The sequence below is a fragment of the Salvelinus namaycush genome, chromosome 32, assembly GCF_016432855.1.
Source record: "Salvelinus namaycush isolate Seneca chromosome 32, SaNama_1.0, whole genome shotgun sequence".
NCBI lineage: Eukaryota > Metazoa > Chordata > Actinopteri > Salmoniformes > Salmonidae > Salvelinus > Salvelinus namaycush.
In genome coordinates, this window is record NC_052338.1 from 16,955,227 (window position 1) to 16,974,714 (window position 19,488).

Consider the following 19,488-nt stretch of genomic DNA (forward strand, 5'->3'; position numbering starts at 1 on the left):
AGAAAACATTAAAGAACTAATGACAATCAAGCAGTGGATCAGACAAACCTGAAATATGCATTTAGTTGTAAAGTCGATCTATACTAAACCATCTGTATTGGAAAGTGATTCTAATGTCACAGGAAGGCTAGTAGATTAACGAGTAGACTGCACAGTAGAGTTACACTCAGGGCCAGGAGGGAGAGACTCTCCAGGCCAAAGCAGGCAGAGTTGACAGGCATGTTGAGGGAACCGTCAAGTCTGAGACAGGAGATAGACCAGGCCTCACAGCACTCCTGGTGGCATTGGTACAAGTTAAAGGGAGAGCACTTAGTACTCTGTCTGCAGTCTCTGGAGCATCCAGCACGCCACACCACCATTGTGTGTAGATTGCTGAGGAAAATGTTCCATTTAATCAATTTTAGAACAAGGCTGTAATGTAACAAAATGTGGAAAAAGTCAAGGGATCTGAATACTTCCCTATCATTTCATTTAAACATGCCTACCACTTTGAAGATGCAAAATATTTTTGGGGTGAAACAAACAAGAAATAAGACAAAAAAAACTAAAAACTATTCACCCCCCAAAGTAAATACTTTGTAGAGCCACCTTTTGCAGCAATTACAGCTGCAAGTCTCTTGGAGTATGTCGCTATAAGCTTGGCACATCTAGTCATTGGGATTTTAACCCATTCTTCAATGCAAAACTGCTCCAGCTCCTTCAAGTTGGATGGGTTCCGCTGGTGTACAGCAATCTTTAAGTCATACCACACATTCTCAATTGGTTTGAGGTCTGGGCTTTGACTAGGCCATTCCAAGATATTTAAAAATGTTTCCCCTTAAACCACTAGAATGTTGCTTTAGCAGTATGCTTAGGGTCATTGTCCTGCTGGAAGGTGAACCTCCGTCCCAGTCTCAAAACTCTGGAAGACTGAAACAGGTTTCCCTCAATTTAGCGCCATCCATCATTCCTTCAATTCTGAACAGTTTCCCAGTCCCTGCTGATGAAAAACATCCGCACAGCATGAAGCTGCCACCACCATGCTTCACTGTGGGGATGGCATTCTCGGGGTGATGAGAGATGTTGGGTTTGCGCCAGACATAGCGTTTTCCTTGATGGCCAAAAAGCTCAATTTTAGTCTCATCTGACAAGAGTACCTTCTTCCATATGTTTGGGGAGTATCCAATGTGCCTTTTGGCAAACACCAAGCGTGTTTGCTTATTCTTTTCTTTAAGCAATGGCTTTTTTTCTGGCCACAATTCCGTAATGCCCAGCTCTGTGGAGTGTACGGCTTAAAGTGGTCCTATGGACAGATACTCCAATCTCCGCTGTGGAGCTTTGCAGCTCCTTCAGGGTTATCTTTGGTCCCTTTGTTGCCTCTGATTAATGCCCTCCTTGCCTGGTCTGAGTTTTGGTGGGTGGCCCTCTCTTGGCAGGTTTGCTATGGTGCCATATTCTTTCCATTTTTTTATAATTGGATTGAATGGTGCTCCACGGGATGTTCAAAGTTTCTGATATTTTTTTAGAACCCAACCCTGATCTGTACTTCTCTTTTTTTTAATCCCTTTTTTCTCCCCAATTTCGTGGTATCCAATTGGTAGTAGTTAGTCTTGTCTCGTCGCTGAAACTCCCGCACGGACTCGGGAAAGGCGAAGGTTGAGAGCCATGCGTCCTCCGAAACACAACCCAACCAAGCCGCACTGCTTCTTGACACAACGCACACATCCAACCCGGAAGCCAGGCGCACCAATGTGTCGGAGGAAACACCGTACACCTGGCGACCTGGTCAGCGTGCACGGCCCGCCACAGGAGTCGCTAGTGTGCGATGAGACAAGGATATAATTTGCAACTGCGACCTGGCCAAGATAAAGTAAAGCAGTTCGACACAAACAACAACAAAGAGTTACACATGGAATAAAGAAACATACAGTCAATAATACAGTAGAAAAAGTCTATACAGTGTGTACAAATGAGGTAGGATAAGGGAGGTAAGGCAATAAATAGGCCATGGTTGCGAAGTAATTACAATATAGCAATTAAACACTGGAATGGTAGATGTGCAGAAGATGAATGTGCAAGTAAAGATACTGGGGTGCATAGGAGCACGATAAATAAATAAATACAGTATGCGGATGAGGTAGTTGGATGGGCTATTTACAGATGGGCTATGTACAGGTGCAGTGATCTGTGAGCTTCTCTGACAGCTGGTGCTTAAAGCTAGTGAGGGAGATATGAGTCTCTGACCTGACCTGACCTGTTTGTAGAGCTCCTTGGTCTTCATGGTGCCGCTTGCTTGGTGGTGCACCTTGCTTAGTGGTTTTGCAGAATCTGGGGCCTTTCAGAACAGGTGTATATATACTGATATCATGTGACCGATCATGTGACACTTAGATTGCACACAGGTGGACTTTATTTAACTAATTATGTGACTTCTGAAGGTAATTGGTTCCACCAGATCTTATTTAGGGGCTTCATAGCAAAGGGGTGAATAATTTTTTTTAAATATTTTGAAACAAGTAATTTGGACTGTTTTGTGTATGTCCATTAGAGGTCGACCGATTATGATTTTTCAACGCCGATACCGATTATTGGGACCAAAAAAAGCCGCTACCGATTAATCGGCCGATTTAAAAAAAATAAAAAAAAAGGTATTTGTAATAATGACAATAACAACAATACTGAATGAATCATCAATAAAATCAATTTAGCCTCAAATAAATAATGAAACATGTTAAATTTGGTTTAAATAATGCAAAAACAAAGTGTTGGAGAAGAAAGTAAAAGTGCAATATGTGCTTTAAGAAGTTTTAGGTTGTAGTTATTATAGGAATTATAGGACTATTTCTCTCTATACGATTTGTATTTCATATACCTTTGACTATTGGATGTTCTTATAGGCACTTTAGTATTGCCAGTTTAACAGTATAGCTTCCATCCCTCTCCTCGCCGCTACCTGGGCTCGAACCAGGAACACATGGACAACAGCCACCCTCGAAGCAGCGTTACCCATGCAGAGCAAGGGAAACAATCACTCCAAGTCTCAGAGCGAGTGACGTTTGAAAAAACGCTATTAGCCCGCACCCCACTAACTAGCTAGCCATTTCAAATCGGTTACACCAGCCTAATCTCGGGAGTTGATAGGTTTGAAGTCATAAACAGCGCATGAAGAGCTGCTGGCAAAACGCACGAAAGTGCTGTTTGAATGAATGCTTAGGAGCCTGCTGGTGCCTACCATCGCTCAGTCAGACTGCTCTATCAAATCATAGACTTAATTATAACACACAGAAATACGAGCCTTAGGTCATTAATATGGTCGAATCCGGAAACTATCATCTTGAAAACAAAACGTTTATTCTTTCAGTGAAATACGGAATCGTTCTGTATTTTATCTAACGGGTGGCATCCATAAGTCTAAATATTCCTGTTACATTGCACAACCTTCAATGTTATGTCATAATTACGTAAAATTCTGGCAAATTAGTTCGCAATGAGCCAGGCGCCCCAAACTGTTGCATATACCCTGACTCTGCGTGCAATGAACGCAAGAGAAGTGACACAATTTCACCTGGTTAATATTGCCTGCTAACCTGGATTTATTTTAGCTAAATATGCAGGTTTAAAAATATATACTTCTGTGTATTGATTTTAAGAAAGGCATTAATGTTTATGGTTAGGTACACGTTGGAGCAACGACAGTCCTTTTTCGCGAATGCGCACCGCATCGATTATATGCAACGCAGGACACGCTAGATAAACTAGTAATATCATCAACCATGTGTAGTTAACTAGTGATTATGATTGATTGTTTTTTATAAGATAAGTTTAATGCTAGCTAGCAACTTACCTTGGCTTCTTACTGCATTCGCGTAACAGGCAGGCTCCTCGTGAGGCAGGTGATTAGAGCGTTGGACTAGTTAACCGTAAGGTTGCAAGATTGAATCCCTGAGCTGACAAGGTAAAAATCTGTCGTTCTGCCCCTGAACAAGGCAGTTAACCCACCGTTCATAGGCCGTCATTGAAAATAAGAATGTGTTCTTAACTGACTTTACTAGTTAAATAAAGGTGTAAAAAAATAAAATAATAATCGGCAAAATTGGCGTCCAAAATTATCGATTTCCGATTGTTATGAAAACGTGAAATCGGACCTAATTAATCGGCCATTCCGATTAATCGGTCGGCCTCTAATGTCCATTACATGGAATCCAAATAAAAATCAATTTAAATTACAGGTTGTAATGCAACAAAATAGGAAAAATGCCAAGGGGGATGAATACTTTTGCAAGGCACTGTAAATACTGGAGGCTGAGACAGGAGGGGTCGGGACTCATCCTCACTATAGTTCACTATCTCCTTCTTGAGATGTATTTTAGTTTTTTAATGTAACTAGGCAAGTCAGTTAAGAACAAATTCTTATTTACAATGACGGCCTACACCGGCCAAACCCGAACGACGCTGGGCCAATTGAGGGACTCCCAATCACAGCTGGTTGTGATAGCCTGGATTTGAACCAGGGTGTCTGTATTGACACCTCTAGCACTGAGATGCAGTGCCTTTGACCGCTGCACCACTCGGGAGCCCCAAAGAAGGGGTGACTTTCATTCTATCTTTTTCCGTATTGTTTCTCTCAGTCTTGAGTTTTGGTGTATTATCCCCCAGTCTGAGATGTAGGGAAGACTTATTTTTTACGGTCTGTATTGTAGAAGTCTCTTCCTGGTGGGACCATGGTGGTGTGAATGGTTTGGCTGTTCTCAGTCTTTGAGCTGGTTGTGTATATGGGATAGTTTGCTCATGGTGAGTTGGTTGGTTTGAGCTTTTGTCATGTTGGGGTCATTTGTGGAAGTTGGTCTCCATCTCCCACAGTTTTCCTAATAGTTAGATTCAAAAGCACTAAATGACAACGTGCGGAGAATTCGTCTGCAAAAGTGTAGCCTGAGTCCCAGTACAAACAGACAGTACAAACAGATCTGGCACTCAGGCTAGTAAAGGTGTGTTAATTAATGAAGGTTTCAGATTCTCAGTCATGTGATGGTGTGGGCATTATTTTGGTGAGCTCAGTATTCCTCAATGAGAGATATGAACCCATCTCGTTAGTGTTGTCCCTAGGGTCCAGGAGCACTTGTAGAACACACTGTAGTTGTTTTATGATGCCCTCAGGACACAGCCGACATCAAGAGCCAGAACTGCCATCTCAACCCATCAGCCAAGGAAAGGCTTAGTTCCTAGTTCTCTTTAAACGAGAGGCAGCCTTTTAATGGTAAATTAGTGCCCAACTAGATTGGTAAACAATGAAATACTGTCCATATCTCTGCTTAATACATGTTTCTGTACAGTATCACTATTTATGACTGTCGGATGGTGTATATTACAGTTAAACACCGACCAAATTCATCAGATTAACTGTTCTTTTAGTAATATTCAGGCATCTTTCTTCCCTCAACTGTACTCTTACATTGGCAAACTGATCCTGTAAGTCAATTTGCATGTCACTGCAAGGCATGTTACAAGAATATTGACTAATTAACAACTCACTCAAATATAGTAGAAGTCTTATTTGTTTAATGCCAAAAAGACTGCTGAGCAAGCCTTAAATATTTTAATAAATGTATGAGAAATTACATGTTCATTTTCCATACAAGGCAAACAGAGGAATCAATGAGCAAGTGTAAAGATATAGGTAGACTCCCCGCTCACAAGGCGAGGGTTCTTACAAACCATGGGTCCTGTCAAAGCACCATTGGATGTAGCAGAGGTACATTTATCCCAAAATGTTTAATCACAAGGGAATGGGCAGTCGTTCAGGTGACCCCCTAAGCCCTCAAACTCAACTCTGAACTTCGAAACCAGTTCCACTGCATTTTTTCCATTGTTCCCCTCTAATCAGGAACTGATTTTGACCTGGGACACCAGGTGGGTGCAATTAATTATTATCAGGTAGAATAGAAAACCAGCAAGCTCTGGACCTCGTAAGGAGTTGAATACCCTTGCCCTAGGCAACTTGATAAGACATTACAATTGCGTTCTACTAGAACTAACAACAATGGTGACAAATGGTACTCAAATGTATTATTAAAATCAATGGCTGCTTCATTTCAAAAAGGTTGTCAAAGGGAGGAATTACTAAAAACAACATTACAACTTACAGTTAAAGGTACAACAGATTAGGTGGAAATGAAAAGGTCAAATAAAGACATTTTTCGGTGGTCATCACGTTGCGCGTCTCAACGCTCTACAGCAAACCCTGTCTCTTCAGATCCTCGTAGGTCTTCTTGTTGACCACGTTTCCACTGGAGTCCTCGTACTCCTCCTCTGTATCTGGTTGCCACCGCTCTGATGACTTCTGGGACTTCAGCTTTGACCACACTGGGTTAAAAATACATATTAGTATTATCATCCATCATGATCCAGCACATGGACTGAAAGACCAGTCTTGTTATTTTTTACCTTTCCCCCCAATTTCATGATATCCAATTGGTAGTCACAGTTTTATCCCATCTCTGCAATTCCCGTACAGACTCGGGAGAAGCGAAGGTCGTGAGCCACGCGTCCTCCGAAACACGACCCCGCCAAGCGGCACGCATCCTTGACACACTGCTCACTTAACCTGGAAGCCAGCTGCACCAATGTGTCAGAGGAAACACCTTACAGCTAACGACCGAAGTCCGCTTGCATGCGCCCGGATGGCCAGAAGAAGTCACAAGAGCGCAATTGGACAAGGAAATCCCGTCCGGCCAAACCCTTCTCCAAACCCAGACGACAATGAGCCAATTGTGCACCGCCTCCCCGTCACGGCCGGCTGGCTGTGACAGCCTGGGAATCGAACCCGGGTCTTTAGTGATGCCTCAAGCACTGCGCTGCAGTGCCTCAGACCGCTGCGCCACTCGGGAGGCCATGACCAGCCATTTTTCATTATTTAACCAGTAAAGACCCTTGCGGTTAGAAACTTTTTTGCGAGGGCAATCTGGTTGCACAACTACACTGACCAATATTTATTGGTCTGGTAACACTTTTCTCTAACATGATTCTATTCAACCCAATTAACAATACTCATTCTTTTGACTTATCATCTGCCTCAGCCTCTATCAGGGCTGTAACAGAACTACTTACGAGAGACAGCGTCCTCGATCTGGGTGACGTTGGCAAAGTGAGCCGTGTTGGGGATTCCCAGGCAGCGCATGCCATGGGCGTGACGCCACTCCTGGGGGGTGGGCAAGACAACATATTAGCTAGCAACAATATTAGCGGAGAACAGAATTAGTACACTTTCTAAAATCGAATCCTCTTCAGTTTCACTCATTATGCACATATTAAAACATGAAAGGAGGGCATTGATATAACAATGTAATAACCCAGTATGACATTGTAATGACGTAAGCTAATAATTATGAGAAATTTGAACATACTGCAAAGTGCCTCTGGAAGGCCTTGGGTCCCCTGTATGTGTAGTTTCCACAGATCTCACAGTTATAGTTGATGTTCAGCCCATGGAGTTTATACAGCCAGTATGGAATGGGCTAGAACAGATAAACAAGATTAGCATGGTGGCATGCAACCGCTGTACAATAAAGTCTGAATAAATAATACCGCTTTTATTTGATTGCAGAACTTTTTCACAGCTAGTACACAGGTCTGATGTATGGAAGGAGGTCCTGACCTTTCCATCCCAGCCGAGAGGCAGGTTCTTGGGGTTGTAGATGATCTCGTTGTCCTCATCTTCACTCTCACTCTCACTGAGCTGCTCCTCTTCTTCATCCTCTCTCTCCTCTCCTGTCCGGGCCTGCTTCCTCTGCACGTTCTCATGGGTCAGCTGCCTCTGCTCCTACAGTGCCATAGACAATCAGATGGAACTGTGAACAGGTGTTTGTGTGGATTATCGGGAGTAACACACACCTATAGATTGGCAGGAACTAACCATTTTATATAGGCACATTTCAAAAGTCGTCCTCACAACTACTGACATTGATTAAATACGATTGTGAAAATATATAAGAGGAGTCATCCTTGCCAGCTTTTACATACCCCCAGGATTTCCACATACTCATAAATCTGAGACTCCAGGAAGGCGATTTCTTTGTTACGCTCCGTGTCTCTGCAGAAATTAGAATGGTCAATAACAGGGCTACATCATCCCACCAGGTGCAGAAAAAACACAATCATGCAAGTGTTTAACTGACGATCACATACTTCTTGGGTCCTTTGGACTTAGGGTTCTTGGCGAATAGGGAGGGATCCAGAGATTCCAGAGATTTGCCTTTGGTGCTAAACAGCCTCTGGGCTCTCTCCTCCAGGGTTCTGTGGGGTCACATACACATTTAGCCACCTTTCATCTGACACACCCAATCCGATATTTAATTCGTCATTACTAGGGCTGTGGCGGTCACACAATTTCATCAGCCAGTGATTGTCAATCAAATAAGCCTCACGGTAATTGACAAACACATTTAGCATCTCCTGGCTTCCACACACAGCCTACAAGCCACTGATGCGGACCTTTGGAACATCTACATTTTAAAAGTCTAATAAATCCATGTAATATAGCCTACACCTTCACAATAAATCCATTATTTATTTTAAATCAGTCTAAAGAAACATGCAAAAGCAGTTTATTTCAGAAGAAAATAGCAGCATACTCTGAGTTGTCCTTATGTTAGGTCCTGATCTGGCTATGGCTGTGGGCTACACCAGTTCATTTAGCAGACAAGATTTGCTTAGAATTCCGTGGCATTATTGTATAGTATGAATAATACAATTGAACACAGCTCAATAAAATAGAAAGGATATTTTCTCCAGACTATTTCCGAGGGAGTGTGCACATGCGGCTATTCTGTGTTGAGCGGTTAACAAAAATAGGCACTCCTATATGCTCAATTTAAAGTTATTAATATAACTTTAATTGTTCTACAAACACTGGGCTATATATTTTGATTTGTAATACATTGTAAGGCTGCATAATAAAAAAAAGTCACTTGAAAAGGCATGAGCTCTGCTTTGTTTTTTTGTGCAGGCTGTACACACGGTCAGTCTCATTCACAATTTGAGAAGCACTTGATAATGCTTCGAATTTCCTGCCAGCATCCCCTTTGCATGGCCATAATGCACTCTAAAATAATACATGCCTAGTGCTGCCTGCTCCGAAGCACCTCTCACTTACGTGATCTGGTCTTTCTCACAGGCTACAAGTGAAGATAGACATCGGGGACGCAATTCCGAGGTGCATATTGAAGATATTAGAAGAAATGTCCACATTTACTTTTCCTGAGCCAACAAGATGAGTAGGCCTGACGGCAGCTTATTGGTTAAAGCGTTGTGCCAGTAACAGAAAAGTTGCTGGATCTAATCCCTGAGCTGACATGGTAAAAATCTGTCCTTCTGCCCCTGAGCAAGAAGGTTAACCCACTGTTCTCCGGGCGTCGAAGACGTGGATGTCGATTAAGGCAGCCCCGCGCACCTCTCTGATTCAGAGGGTTAAATGCAGAAGACACATTTCAGTTGAAGGCATTCAGTTGTACAACTGACTAGGTATCACCCTTTCCCTAACAAACAGCAAAAGCACTAGCTTATGTCAATCTACTATCCCCTATAGTAGAAAAGTTGACCTATTCTGTGCGAGAAATAGATATTCCAAACAGTCTGGGACAGTTGTGGGATGTGATAGATCAAATTAATACAACCACTAGCATCAAAAAACTTTTTTACACAATGTGGCTGACGTAACAGATCAGAACGATTTAGCTTAAAATGTTAAACTATTAATTAGAGCGATGGACTAGTAACCGAAAGGTTGCAAGATCGAATCCCCAAGCTGACATGGTAAAAATCTGTCGTTCTGCCCCTGAACAAGACAGTTAACCCAGTGTTCCTAGGCCGTCAATGAAAATAAGAATTTGTTCTTAACTACTTATGGCTGCAGGGGCAGTATTGAGTAGCTCGGATGAAAGGTGCACAGAGGTGCCCATAGTAAACTGCCTGCTCCTCAGTCATAGTTGCTAATATTTGCATATTATTATTTGTATTGGATAGAAAACACTCTGAAGTTTCTAAAACTGTTTGAATTATGTCTGTGAGTATAACAGAACTCATATGGCAGGCAAAAACCTGAGAAGTTCCACTTCCTGTTTGAAATTTTTCTGAGGTGGCAGATTTTCAACCAAGCTCTCAATGAAATTACAGCGAGATATGGATGAGTTTTCACTTCCTACGGCTTCCACTAGATGTCAACAGTCAATAGAACTTTGTCTGATGACTAATGTGAAGGGGGGCCGAAGGAGACAGGAATTAGTAATCACTGCCACGAGCTGAGCATGCTTTCACCATGCGCTTTCACATGAGGAGGACCTCCGTTCCACCGCTCTTCTGAAGTCAATCTAATTCTCCGGTTGGAACGTTATTCAAGATGTATGTTAACAACATTCTAAAGATTGAGTCAGTACATCGTTTGACATGTTTCTACTGACTGTTACGTAACTTTTGGACATTTCGTCACGTTATAGTGGAGGCGCTTTGTGACTTTGGAATTGTTTACCAAAGGCGCTAACCAAAGTAGCTAATTGGACATAAATAACGGCCATTATCGAACAAATCAAGCATTTATTGTGGACCTGGGATTCCTAGGACTGCATTCTGATGAAGTTCAAAGGTAAGGAAACATTTATCATGTATTTTCTGGTTTCTGTTGACCCCAACATGGCGGCTAATTTGGCTATTGTTCTGAGCTCCGTCTCAGATTGCATGATTTGCTTTTCTGAAATCTGACACAGCGGTTGCATTAAGGCGAGGTATATCTATAATTCCATGTGTAAAACTTGTATTATCATCTACATTTATAATGAGTATTTTTGTTGAAACGATGTGGCTATGCAAAATCACTTGATGTTTTTGGAACTAGTGAATGTAACGCGCCAATGTAAACTCAGATTTTTTTATATAAATATGAACTTTATCAAACAAAACACGCATGTATTGTGTAACATGAAGTCCTATGAGTGTCATCTGATAAAGATAATCAAAGGTTAGTGATTAATTTTCTCTCTATTTCTGCTTTTTCTGACTGCTATCTTTCGCTGGAAAAAATGGCTGTGCTTATTGTGGTTTGGTGGTGACCTAACATAATCGTTTGTAGTGCTTTCGCTGAAAAGCATATTTGAAATCTGACACTTTGGTGGGATTAACAACAAGATTACCTTTTAAAATGATATAAGACACATGTATGTTTGAGGAATTTTAGCGGAACTCCTCCCACATTCCACTGAAAAGGCAGAGCGCGAAATTCAAAATATATTTTTTAGAAATATTTAACTTTCACACATTAACAAGTCCAATACAGCAAATGAAAGGTACACATCTTGTGAATCCAGCCAACATGTCCGATTTTTAAAATGTTTTACAGCGAAAACAGCACGTATATTTATGTTAGCTCACCACCAAATACAAAAAAGGACAGACATTTTTCACAGCACAGGTAGCATGCAAAGCCAACCTAACTAACCAAGAACCAACCAAACTAACCAACAAACAACTTCATCAGATGACAGTCTTATAACATGTTATACAATAAATCTATGTTTTGTTCGAAAAATGTGCATATTTCAGGTATAAATCATAGTTTACATTGCAGCTACAATCAGAAATTGCACCGAAAGCAGCCATAATAATTACAGACACCAACGTCAAATACCTAAATACTCATCATAAAACATTTGAAAAATACATGGTGTACAGCAAATGAAAGACAGGCATCTTGTGATTCCAGCCAATATTTCCGATTTCTTAAGTGTTTTACAGCGAAAACACAATATAGCGTTATATTAGCTTACCACAATAGCCAGAAACACAAGCCATTCCCCAGTAGTAAAAGTTAGCGATCGTGACAAACCAGCAAAATATATAATTTTTGACTAACCTTGATAAGCTTCATCAGATGACAGTCCTATAACATCAGGTTATACATACACTTATGTTTTGTTCGAAAATGTGCATATTTAGAGCTGAAATCAGTGGTTATACATTGTGCTAACGTAGCATCTTTTTCCCACAACGTCCGGATATTTTTCTGACACACATATTCTGACCAAATGACTATTCATAAACATAACTAAAAAATACATGTTGTATAGGAAATGATAGATACACTAGTTCTTAATGCAATCGCCGTGTTAGAATTCTAAAAATAACTTCATTACGACATCCAGCTTAGGTATAGCGAGAGAGTACCCAAAAGCTGGGTGCAAACGACTAGCACAACATGTTCGACAGATATATGAAATAGCATCATAAAATAGGTCCTACTTTTGCTGATCTTTCATAAGAATGTTGTACAAGGGGTCCTTTGTCGGGAACAATCGTTGTTTGGATTTAGAACGGCCTTTTTCCCTCTCGATTTAGCAAGCACACTTGCCAAGTGGCGCGAATCTCTCCATGTCAACAAACGGAAGAGAACGGAACACGGCAAAACTCCCGAAATAATTTCAATAATCTGATTAAACTATATTGAAAAAACATACTTTACGATGATATTGTCACATGTATCAAATAAAATCAAAGCCGGAGATATTAGTCGTCCATAACGGCAGCTTATCAGAAGGCAAATCCAGGTCCCTCCTCGCGCTCTCCAGAAAACAGGAAACTGGTGACACGTCATGCCAAGAGCTATGATTCGAGTCCAGATCAAGTTACACACTCAATTTCTTCTCTCACTGCTTGTCGACATCTAGTGGAAGACGTATGAAGTGCATCTAAACTAATAAATATCAAGGAGTTTAATAGGCAGCCCCTAGAAGAGTGCATCGATTTCAGATTTTCCACTTCCTGTCAGGAAGTTTGCTGCAAAAGGAGTTCTGTTTTACTCACAGATATAATTCAAACGGTTTTAGAAACTAGAGAGTGTTTTCTATCCAATAGTAATAATAATATGCATATTGTACGAGCAAGAATTGAGTACGAGGCCGTTTAAATTGGGCACGATTTTCCCCCAAAGTGAAAACAGCGCCCTCTGTCCTCAACAGGTTTTAACTGACTTGTCTAATTAAATAAAGGTAAAATTAAAACATGGAATTTGACTGCCTTCATGACTCGTGACTAGCAGGGTGGCGGTAATACGGTCACCACAACAGCCCTAATCATTACACCGTCTATATATACTCCTAGTGTACAGATGGAATTTGATATTACATTTTTCCAGTTACTGTTATAACATTGCAATTACAATAATGTTATTACCATATTCCAGATTGATTGCATGTCCATAGACGACCTCCCAGCCACAGAAAAGTATGTTAATTGCTTACCCTCCACATTTCAGGCCCAGGGCCATAAGGGCAGACTTTAACCTGTCCAGACCCAGGGAAGCCAACTCCTCCCAAGAGGAGAAAGCAGAAAGGTCCAGGTGGGCTCCTGCATGGGTCAGAGCACTGCTCGTCTCTTTCTATAAGAGAATTAAAAAAAAAAAATAATAATAATAATTAAAACACCCATCTAGACCATCACACTACTGTTGCTATAGTAGACATCCTCCCCATCTTGGACACTCACTGGCCAGCCAGGGAAGGTCCCCATCTCCCACTTCTTCTCAAACTCTCCCAGGATCTTGCCGTAGAGATCATTCTGGTCAAGCAGAGGTTTGACTCTCTCTGTGTAGTCCTGAAGGTACTCCAGTAGCATCTCTAAGTACCTGTTATAACATAACACAGGTGTCACACAACCTGATGGAAAAACAAATTCAAAAAAGGTACTACAATTATATAGGAATAACATTTATACTGAACAAAAATATGAATACAACGTCAAGTGTTGGTTCCATGTTTCATGAGCTGAAATAACAGATCCCAGAAATGTTGCAGACGCACAAAAAGCGTGTTTCACTCAAATTGTGCACAAATTTGATTACATCCCTGTTAGTGAGCATTTTTCCTTTGCCAAGATAATCCATCCACCTGATAAGTGTGACATATCATGAAGCTGATTAAACAGCGTGATTATTACACAGGCGCGCCTTTTGCTGGGACAATAAAAGGCCACTAAAATCGTGCAGTTGTGTCACACAATGTCACAGATGTCTCAAGTTGAAGGAGCGTGCAATTGGCATTCTGACTGCAGGAATGGCCACCAGAGCTGTTGCCAGACAATTAAATGTTAATTTCTCGACCATAAGCCGCCTCCACTGTCATTTAAGTACACCCAACCGGCCTCACAACCGCAAACCACGTGTAACCATGCCAGCCCAGGACCTCCACATCCGGCATCTTCACCTACGGGATGGTCTGAGACGAACCACCTGAACAGCTGATGAAACCGAGTTGTACACCCAAAGAATTTCTGCACAAACTGTCAGGGAAGCTCATCGGTGTCCTCGTCATCCTCACGACTGCAGTTCAGCGTCGTAACCGACTTCAGTTGGCAAATGCTCACCTTCGATGGCCACTGGCACGCTGGAGAAGTGTTCTTCATTGATAAATCCTGGTTTCAACTGTACTGGGCAGATGGCAGATAGCTTGTATTGCGTCGTGTGGGCAAGCGTTTTGCTGATGTCAACGTTGTGAACAGAGTGCCCCATGGTGGTGGTATGGTATGGGCAGGCATAAGCTACAGACAACAAACACAATTCCATTTTATCAATGGCAATTTAAATACACAGAGATACCATGGCAAGATCCAGAGGCCCATTGTTGTGCCACCATCGCCTCATGTTTCAGCATGATAATGCACCATGTCGCAAGGATCTGTACATAATTCCTGTAAGCTGAAAATGTTCCAGTTCCTCCATGGCCTGCATACTCACCAGACATGTCACTTATTGAGCATGTTTGGGATGCTCTGGATCGACGTGTACGACAGCGTGTTCAGTTCCCGCAAATATGCAGCAACTTCGCACAGCCATTGAAGAGGAGTGGGACAACATTCCACAATCGACACCCTGATCAACTCTATGGGAAGGAGATGTGTTGTGCTGCATGAGGCAAATGGTGGTCATACCAGATACTGAGTGGTTTTCTGATCCACACCCCTACTTTAAAAAATATATATATCTGTGACCAACAGAGGCATATCTGTATTCCCAGTCATGTGAAATCCATAGATTAAGGCCTAATGAATTTATTTCAATTGACTGATTTCCTTATATGAAATGTAACTCAGTAAAATTGTTGCATGTTGTGTTTAGTATAGTACATTTACAGTACAATCGCAAAGAAAACATCATGATAAAAACAGTTAGCTATGCTTACTTTTTGTATTCAGCGTTCTTTCTGTCTTTGGAGATATCAAACAGCTGGTCAAACGAGGACAGGTAGCTGATGTACTCCAGTTTCTGAAACAGAAAGGCCAGAAAGTTTTAGTATAGTTTTACAATAGACTTTAGATTATGGTGGGTATGGAGAGTGGGCACCTTACCTCGGCCCCTTTCAGGTTGACAAACTTCCGATAGCAGTCATGGAGATCCAGGTAGCGTCCGTAGGCCTCCTCATCACTGAATTCCACCATGTCTAGGGAAAGACCACATAAATCATTACATTGATACCTACACAGAGTCCGACATGGATACCACCACCAGTATAGAAAGCTCACTCTGTGTTTCTTCAGTTGGGTTCTCTCTAGCCTTGACCAGCTCGTCAAACTCCATGGACATGGGCACACATATCTGAAACAACAATAACATACAGATTTAGTCACAGCAGGAGACATGATAAACCCTGATGAAAGTTGGTTGACCTAAACTTTTGTTCAAGATTTGGTTTAAGACATTTATTGTGGAACATGCAATAACACGAGGACCTTTTTCCTTTCATGCACCTGGAACTGTAGAATTACATACAGAATCAATAGACATATAGAATTATAATAGTAATTTAAAAGGGGCAATCTGCGATGGGGTATCTATTTGACTTTTAAATGAATTACATAACCCCACTGATTCTTGAAGAATAACTTAAAAATACCTCATGCACTTAGTTAAACTGTCATACCCCACCAGAAGCCAAAACATAAGCTTATTTTACTCCATTGTTTGTAAACAAACACTGTAGAGTACAGCCTCCAGGGCCTAAAATTAACACCCGCCAAATGTGGGTAGGTTTTGGCATTGGCAGGTAAAATGTCCATTTCACCCGCCACGTTGGCGGGTGGTCAGGGCTCCACAGTGCAAGCATGTCACTTGCACTTGTGACTAAAAATAGCAAAGTATGATCACATTTATAGTAAAATAAATGCACGAGTAGCTGTTTAAAATATTTATTCCATTATGTTTCATAGCTGGTTAATTAAAACAGTCAAATAACCCTGTATAGCCTATTCCACCCCGCGCTGCAACACTGCCTAGCTGGGAGCTGTGCTCAAGTGACGAGCTGAGTGAAATAATTGTTTTTAGAAGCGCTGTGCACAGGCATAAAAGTTGGTTTAATTTACTTGAAACCAACATCTACTGAAGTGAGACTTTGTCCTTGTGTTTCTTGGCCATTTACATTGTTTAGTCCACAAAGTAGGTTTTTCTACTGCTAGAGAAGACAACGCTTCTACTACCAGTGGTGGGAAAAGTACCCAATTGTCATACTTGAGTAAAAGTAAAGATACCTTAATAGAAAATGACTCAAGTAAAAGTGAAAGTCACCCAGTAAAATACTACTTGAGTAATAGTCTAAAAGTATTTGGTTCTAAATATAGTTAAGTATCAAAAGTAAAAGTACAAATAATTTACACTTCCTTATATTAAGCAAACCAGACGGCACAAGTTTTTTTCTATTTTAAACGTATGGGTAGCCAGGGGCACACTCCCAACACCCAGACATAATTTAGAAACAAAGCATTTGTGTTTAGTGAGTCAGCCAGATCAGGGGAATTAGGGATAACCAGGGAGGTTCTCTGGATAAGTGTGTGAATTGGACCATTTTCTGTCCTGCTTTTAAAATGTAACAAGTACCTTTGGGTGTCAGGGGAAATGTATGGAGTAGAAAGTACATTATTTTCTTTAGGAATGCAGTGAAGTAAAATTATTTTTACTTTAGTACTTTACACCACTGTCTACTACTCAGACCCAATCTCACAGGCACAAAATCTCTGAACATTTGTATTAAAAAATGTAATTAAACAATATACATTGTTTACAATTTAGTCATTTATCAGACGCTCTTATCCAGAGCGACTTAAAGCTAGTGCATTCATCTTCAGAGAAGCTAGGTGGGACAACCACATATCACAGGCAGAGAAAGTACATTTTTCCTCAATAAAGTAGTTATCAGTAGAATCAGAGCTAGAAAGGGGGAGGAGTATCAAGTGAAAGTGCTGGTTCACATTTAATTTTTAGTTGTTGAGGAGGACTATTTAAGATACTGTTTGAAGAGGTAGGGTTTCAGATGTTTTCAGAAGATGGGCAGGGACTCTGCTGTCCTAGCTTCAGGGGGAAGCTGGTTCCACCATTGGGGTGCCAGGACAGAGAAGAGCATGGACTTGGCTAAGTGGGTGATGCCCTCCCGTAGGGTTAGGAGGGCCAAGAGAACTGAGGTGGAAGAAAGGACTGCTTGGGTTGAGGTGTAGGGTTTGCGCATAGCCTGAAGGTCGGGAGGGGCAGTTCCTCTTGCTGTTCCGTAGGTTAGCACCATGGTTTTGTAGTGGATGCGAGCTTCGACCGGAAGCCAGTAGAGTGTGTGGAGGAGCGGGGTGACAGAGAACTTGGGAAGGTTAAAAACCATGCGGGCTGCAGGATTCTGGATAAGTTGCATGGGTTTGATGGCACAAGTGGCGAGCCCAGCCAACAGCAAGTTGCAGTAGTCCAGACGGGAGAGGATAAGTGCCTGGATTCGGTTTGTGTGTACCACATTACTTCTTACTAGTAATACATTTATTGTTTTAGAAACATTACAAAGTATGCTTATCAATTTTTGTTGTTTTGTTGGTGTAATTGTAGCGGGAAAAACATTTTGTCTGGTAAAAAATCTAAGTGACTGTTAGATTTTTAAATCTACCTGCTACTGTGGCTGGTATACCAAAAAGTACATGTTATGCCCCAAATAGTCTCAAAATATGTTTCAAACTATACTTGATATCATGGATGGTCAGTTTTAACTCTCTCTATGAATTTGAGAGTGATTATATTTCTCCTGCCCCATCCCCTCAGCTTTTTACCAAAACAATGGCAGATTGCCCCTTTAAAACAGATATGTGTCAATAACTACATATTGTTTTTGATAACCTTCTCAACAGGGAAGATATACTTCTGGCATGATTTCTTCAGTTTATAGCTAGGACAGAAAGGAAGCAGCTGACAAAAAATTACCTCATTAGGATGCTTCCTGTGGAACTCCTTGATCTGTTTAAGTCTGTTGTAGAACTCTGCAAACTCATTTGGTCCTGAGATGGCGTTCAGTTCATCCTTCCTCATACTGTAGAAAGAGAACACAAAAATATTACACCTCTGATTTACTCCACATAGGAAGGCTAATCATGCATGAGAGCTTGAAACATTACACACACACACACTTACCCATCTTTGTCTTCATATGCTTCCCTGACAGTTGAACTCACGTCCATGTATCTCTGAAAGGATGACGAAGCTTGTCATTTAAAAAAAAGTGTCACATCATGCATGTCCTTGGCAAGGTAAATAAGTAGGCTAACTGTTAGCCACAAGACAAGTTAATATGAAAATACAGGTGCAACTTGTGATGTTTCAATATCACATAGAATACTCACATCCAACATTGCTCTTGTTCGATGGTCTGAGTTTATTTGTTCGCGTAACTGTTTGAGAATAAACATGCATAAATATTAGTTAGCTGGCAGAGACAGAAACGGGACAAACTCCATCCCATTGGGTTGTATATACTAGTTAGTACTACTAGCGTTAACTAGTTAGATAGCAAGTTAGTTGCATTAGCTATTTGGCTAACGTTAGCTGGCTGACAATACAATTGTTGCCAGCTAAATTGTAACTGATACAATTGTTAGTCGACCACAAATAAACAAAATAAACACATAAGCTACTATCCTCATCAATAACGTTAGCTTATATGAATTTGTTTAATGCTCTAACATTGATTTGCTTTGACTTTGGATCAATTAACGTCTTCATTAGCATTAAATAGCATTATCATTGATGCAACACATACCGTGGTTTTCTTATGCATCATTTCCTTTGTTTTGGCATCCAACAGCCTTTCCTTCTCCTCATGGTAGCGACGTTGTTGTTCTAAAATCGTCTCCATTGTTATTTCCTTAACCACAAATTACAGAAATAAGACGGACTTGAACAATGAATGCCATAAAACTTGGCCTACGTTGATTTTCAATGGCGCATGTTGCGATAGAGAGGAAGTAGTTCCATAGTTTATACCCCGCTCGAGAAGACATCGTTCCCATAAATTTGGTTCCGCCACGCTCAGTGAATTTTTGAGTATGGAAGAGAGTCCGTTTCTTTCTCCTGTTTTTTGTGAGTAATGTATTTGAGACTTTTTCACTGTGAAAAACGAATATTTCCAGTTGTTCAATATGCTTGTATGCATAGCCGCATGGAGGAGTTTGGGGTGCTGC

The 19,488-nt window shown here is 41.1% G+C and overlaps 1 protein-coding gene across 1 annotated transcript; it reads right to left on the reverse strand.

Moving 5' to 3' along the window:
• Positions 1–5,515: 5,515 nt before the first annotated feature.
• Positions 5,516–19,262, reverse strand: LOC120027272 (splicing factor 3A subunit 3-like). The gene is made up of 15 exons (XM_038972188.1): positions 19,068–19,262; positions 18,652–18,699; positions 18,443–18,495; positions 18,236–18,341; positions 15,535–15,607; positions 15,361–15,452; positions 15,195–15,277; positions 13,504–13,642; positions 13,260–13,396; positions 8,161–8,268; positions 7,996–8,065; positions 7,631–7,795; positions 7,380–7,490; positions 7,084–7,174; positions 5,516–6,339 (listed from the first exon to the last, which is right to left on the reverse strand). Exons 1-15 carry the CDS (start codon positions 19,161–19,163, stop codon positions 6,206–6,208), a joined length of 1,506 nt encoding a protein of 501 aa, XP_038828116.1. The 5' UTR covers positions 19,164–19,262; the 3' UTR covers positions 5,516–6,205.
• Between the last annotated feature and the right edge of the window lie 226 nt (positions 19,263–19,488).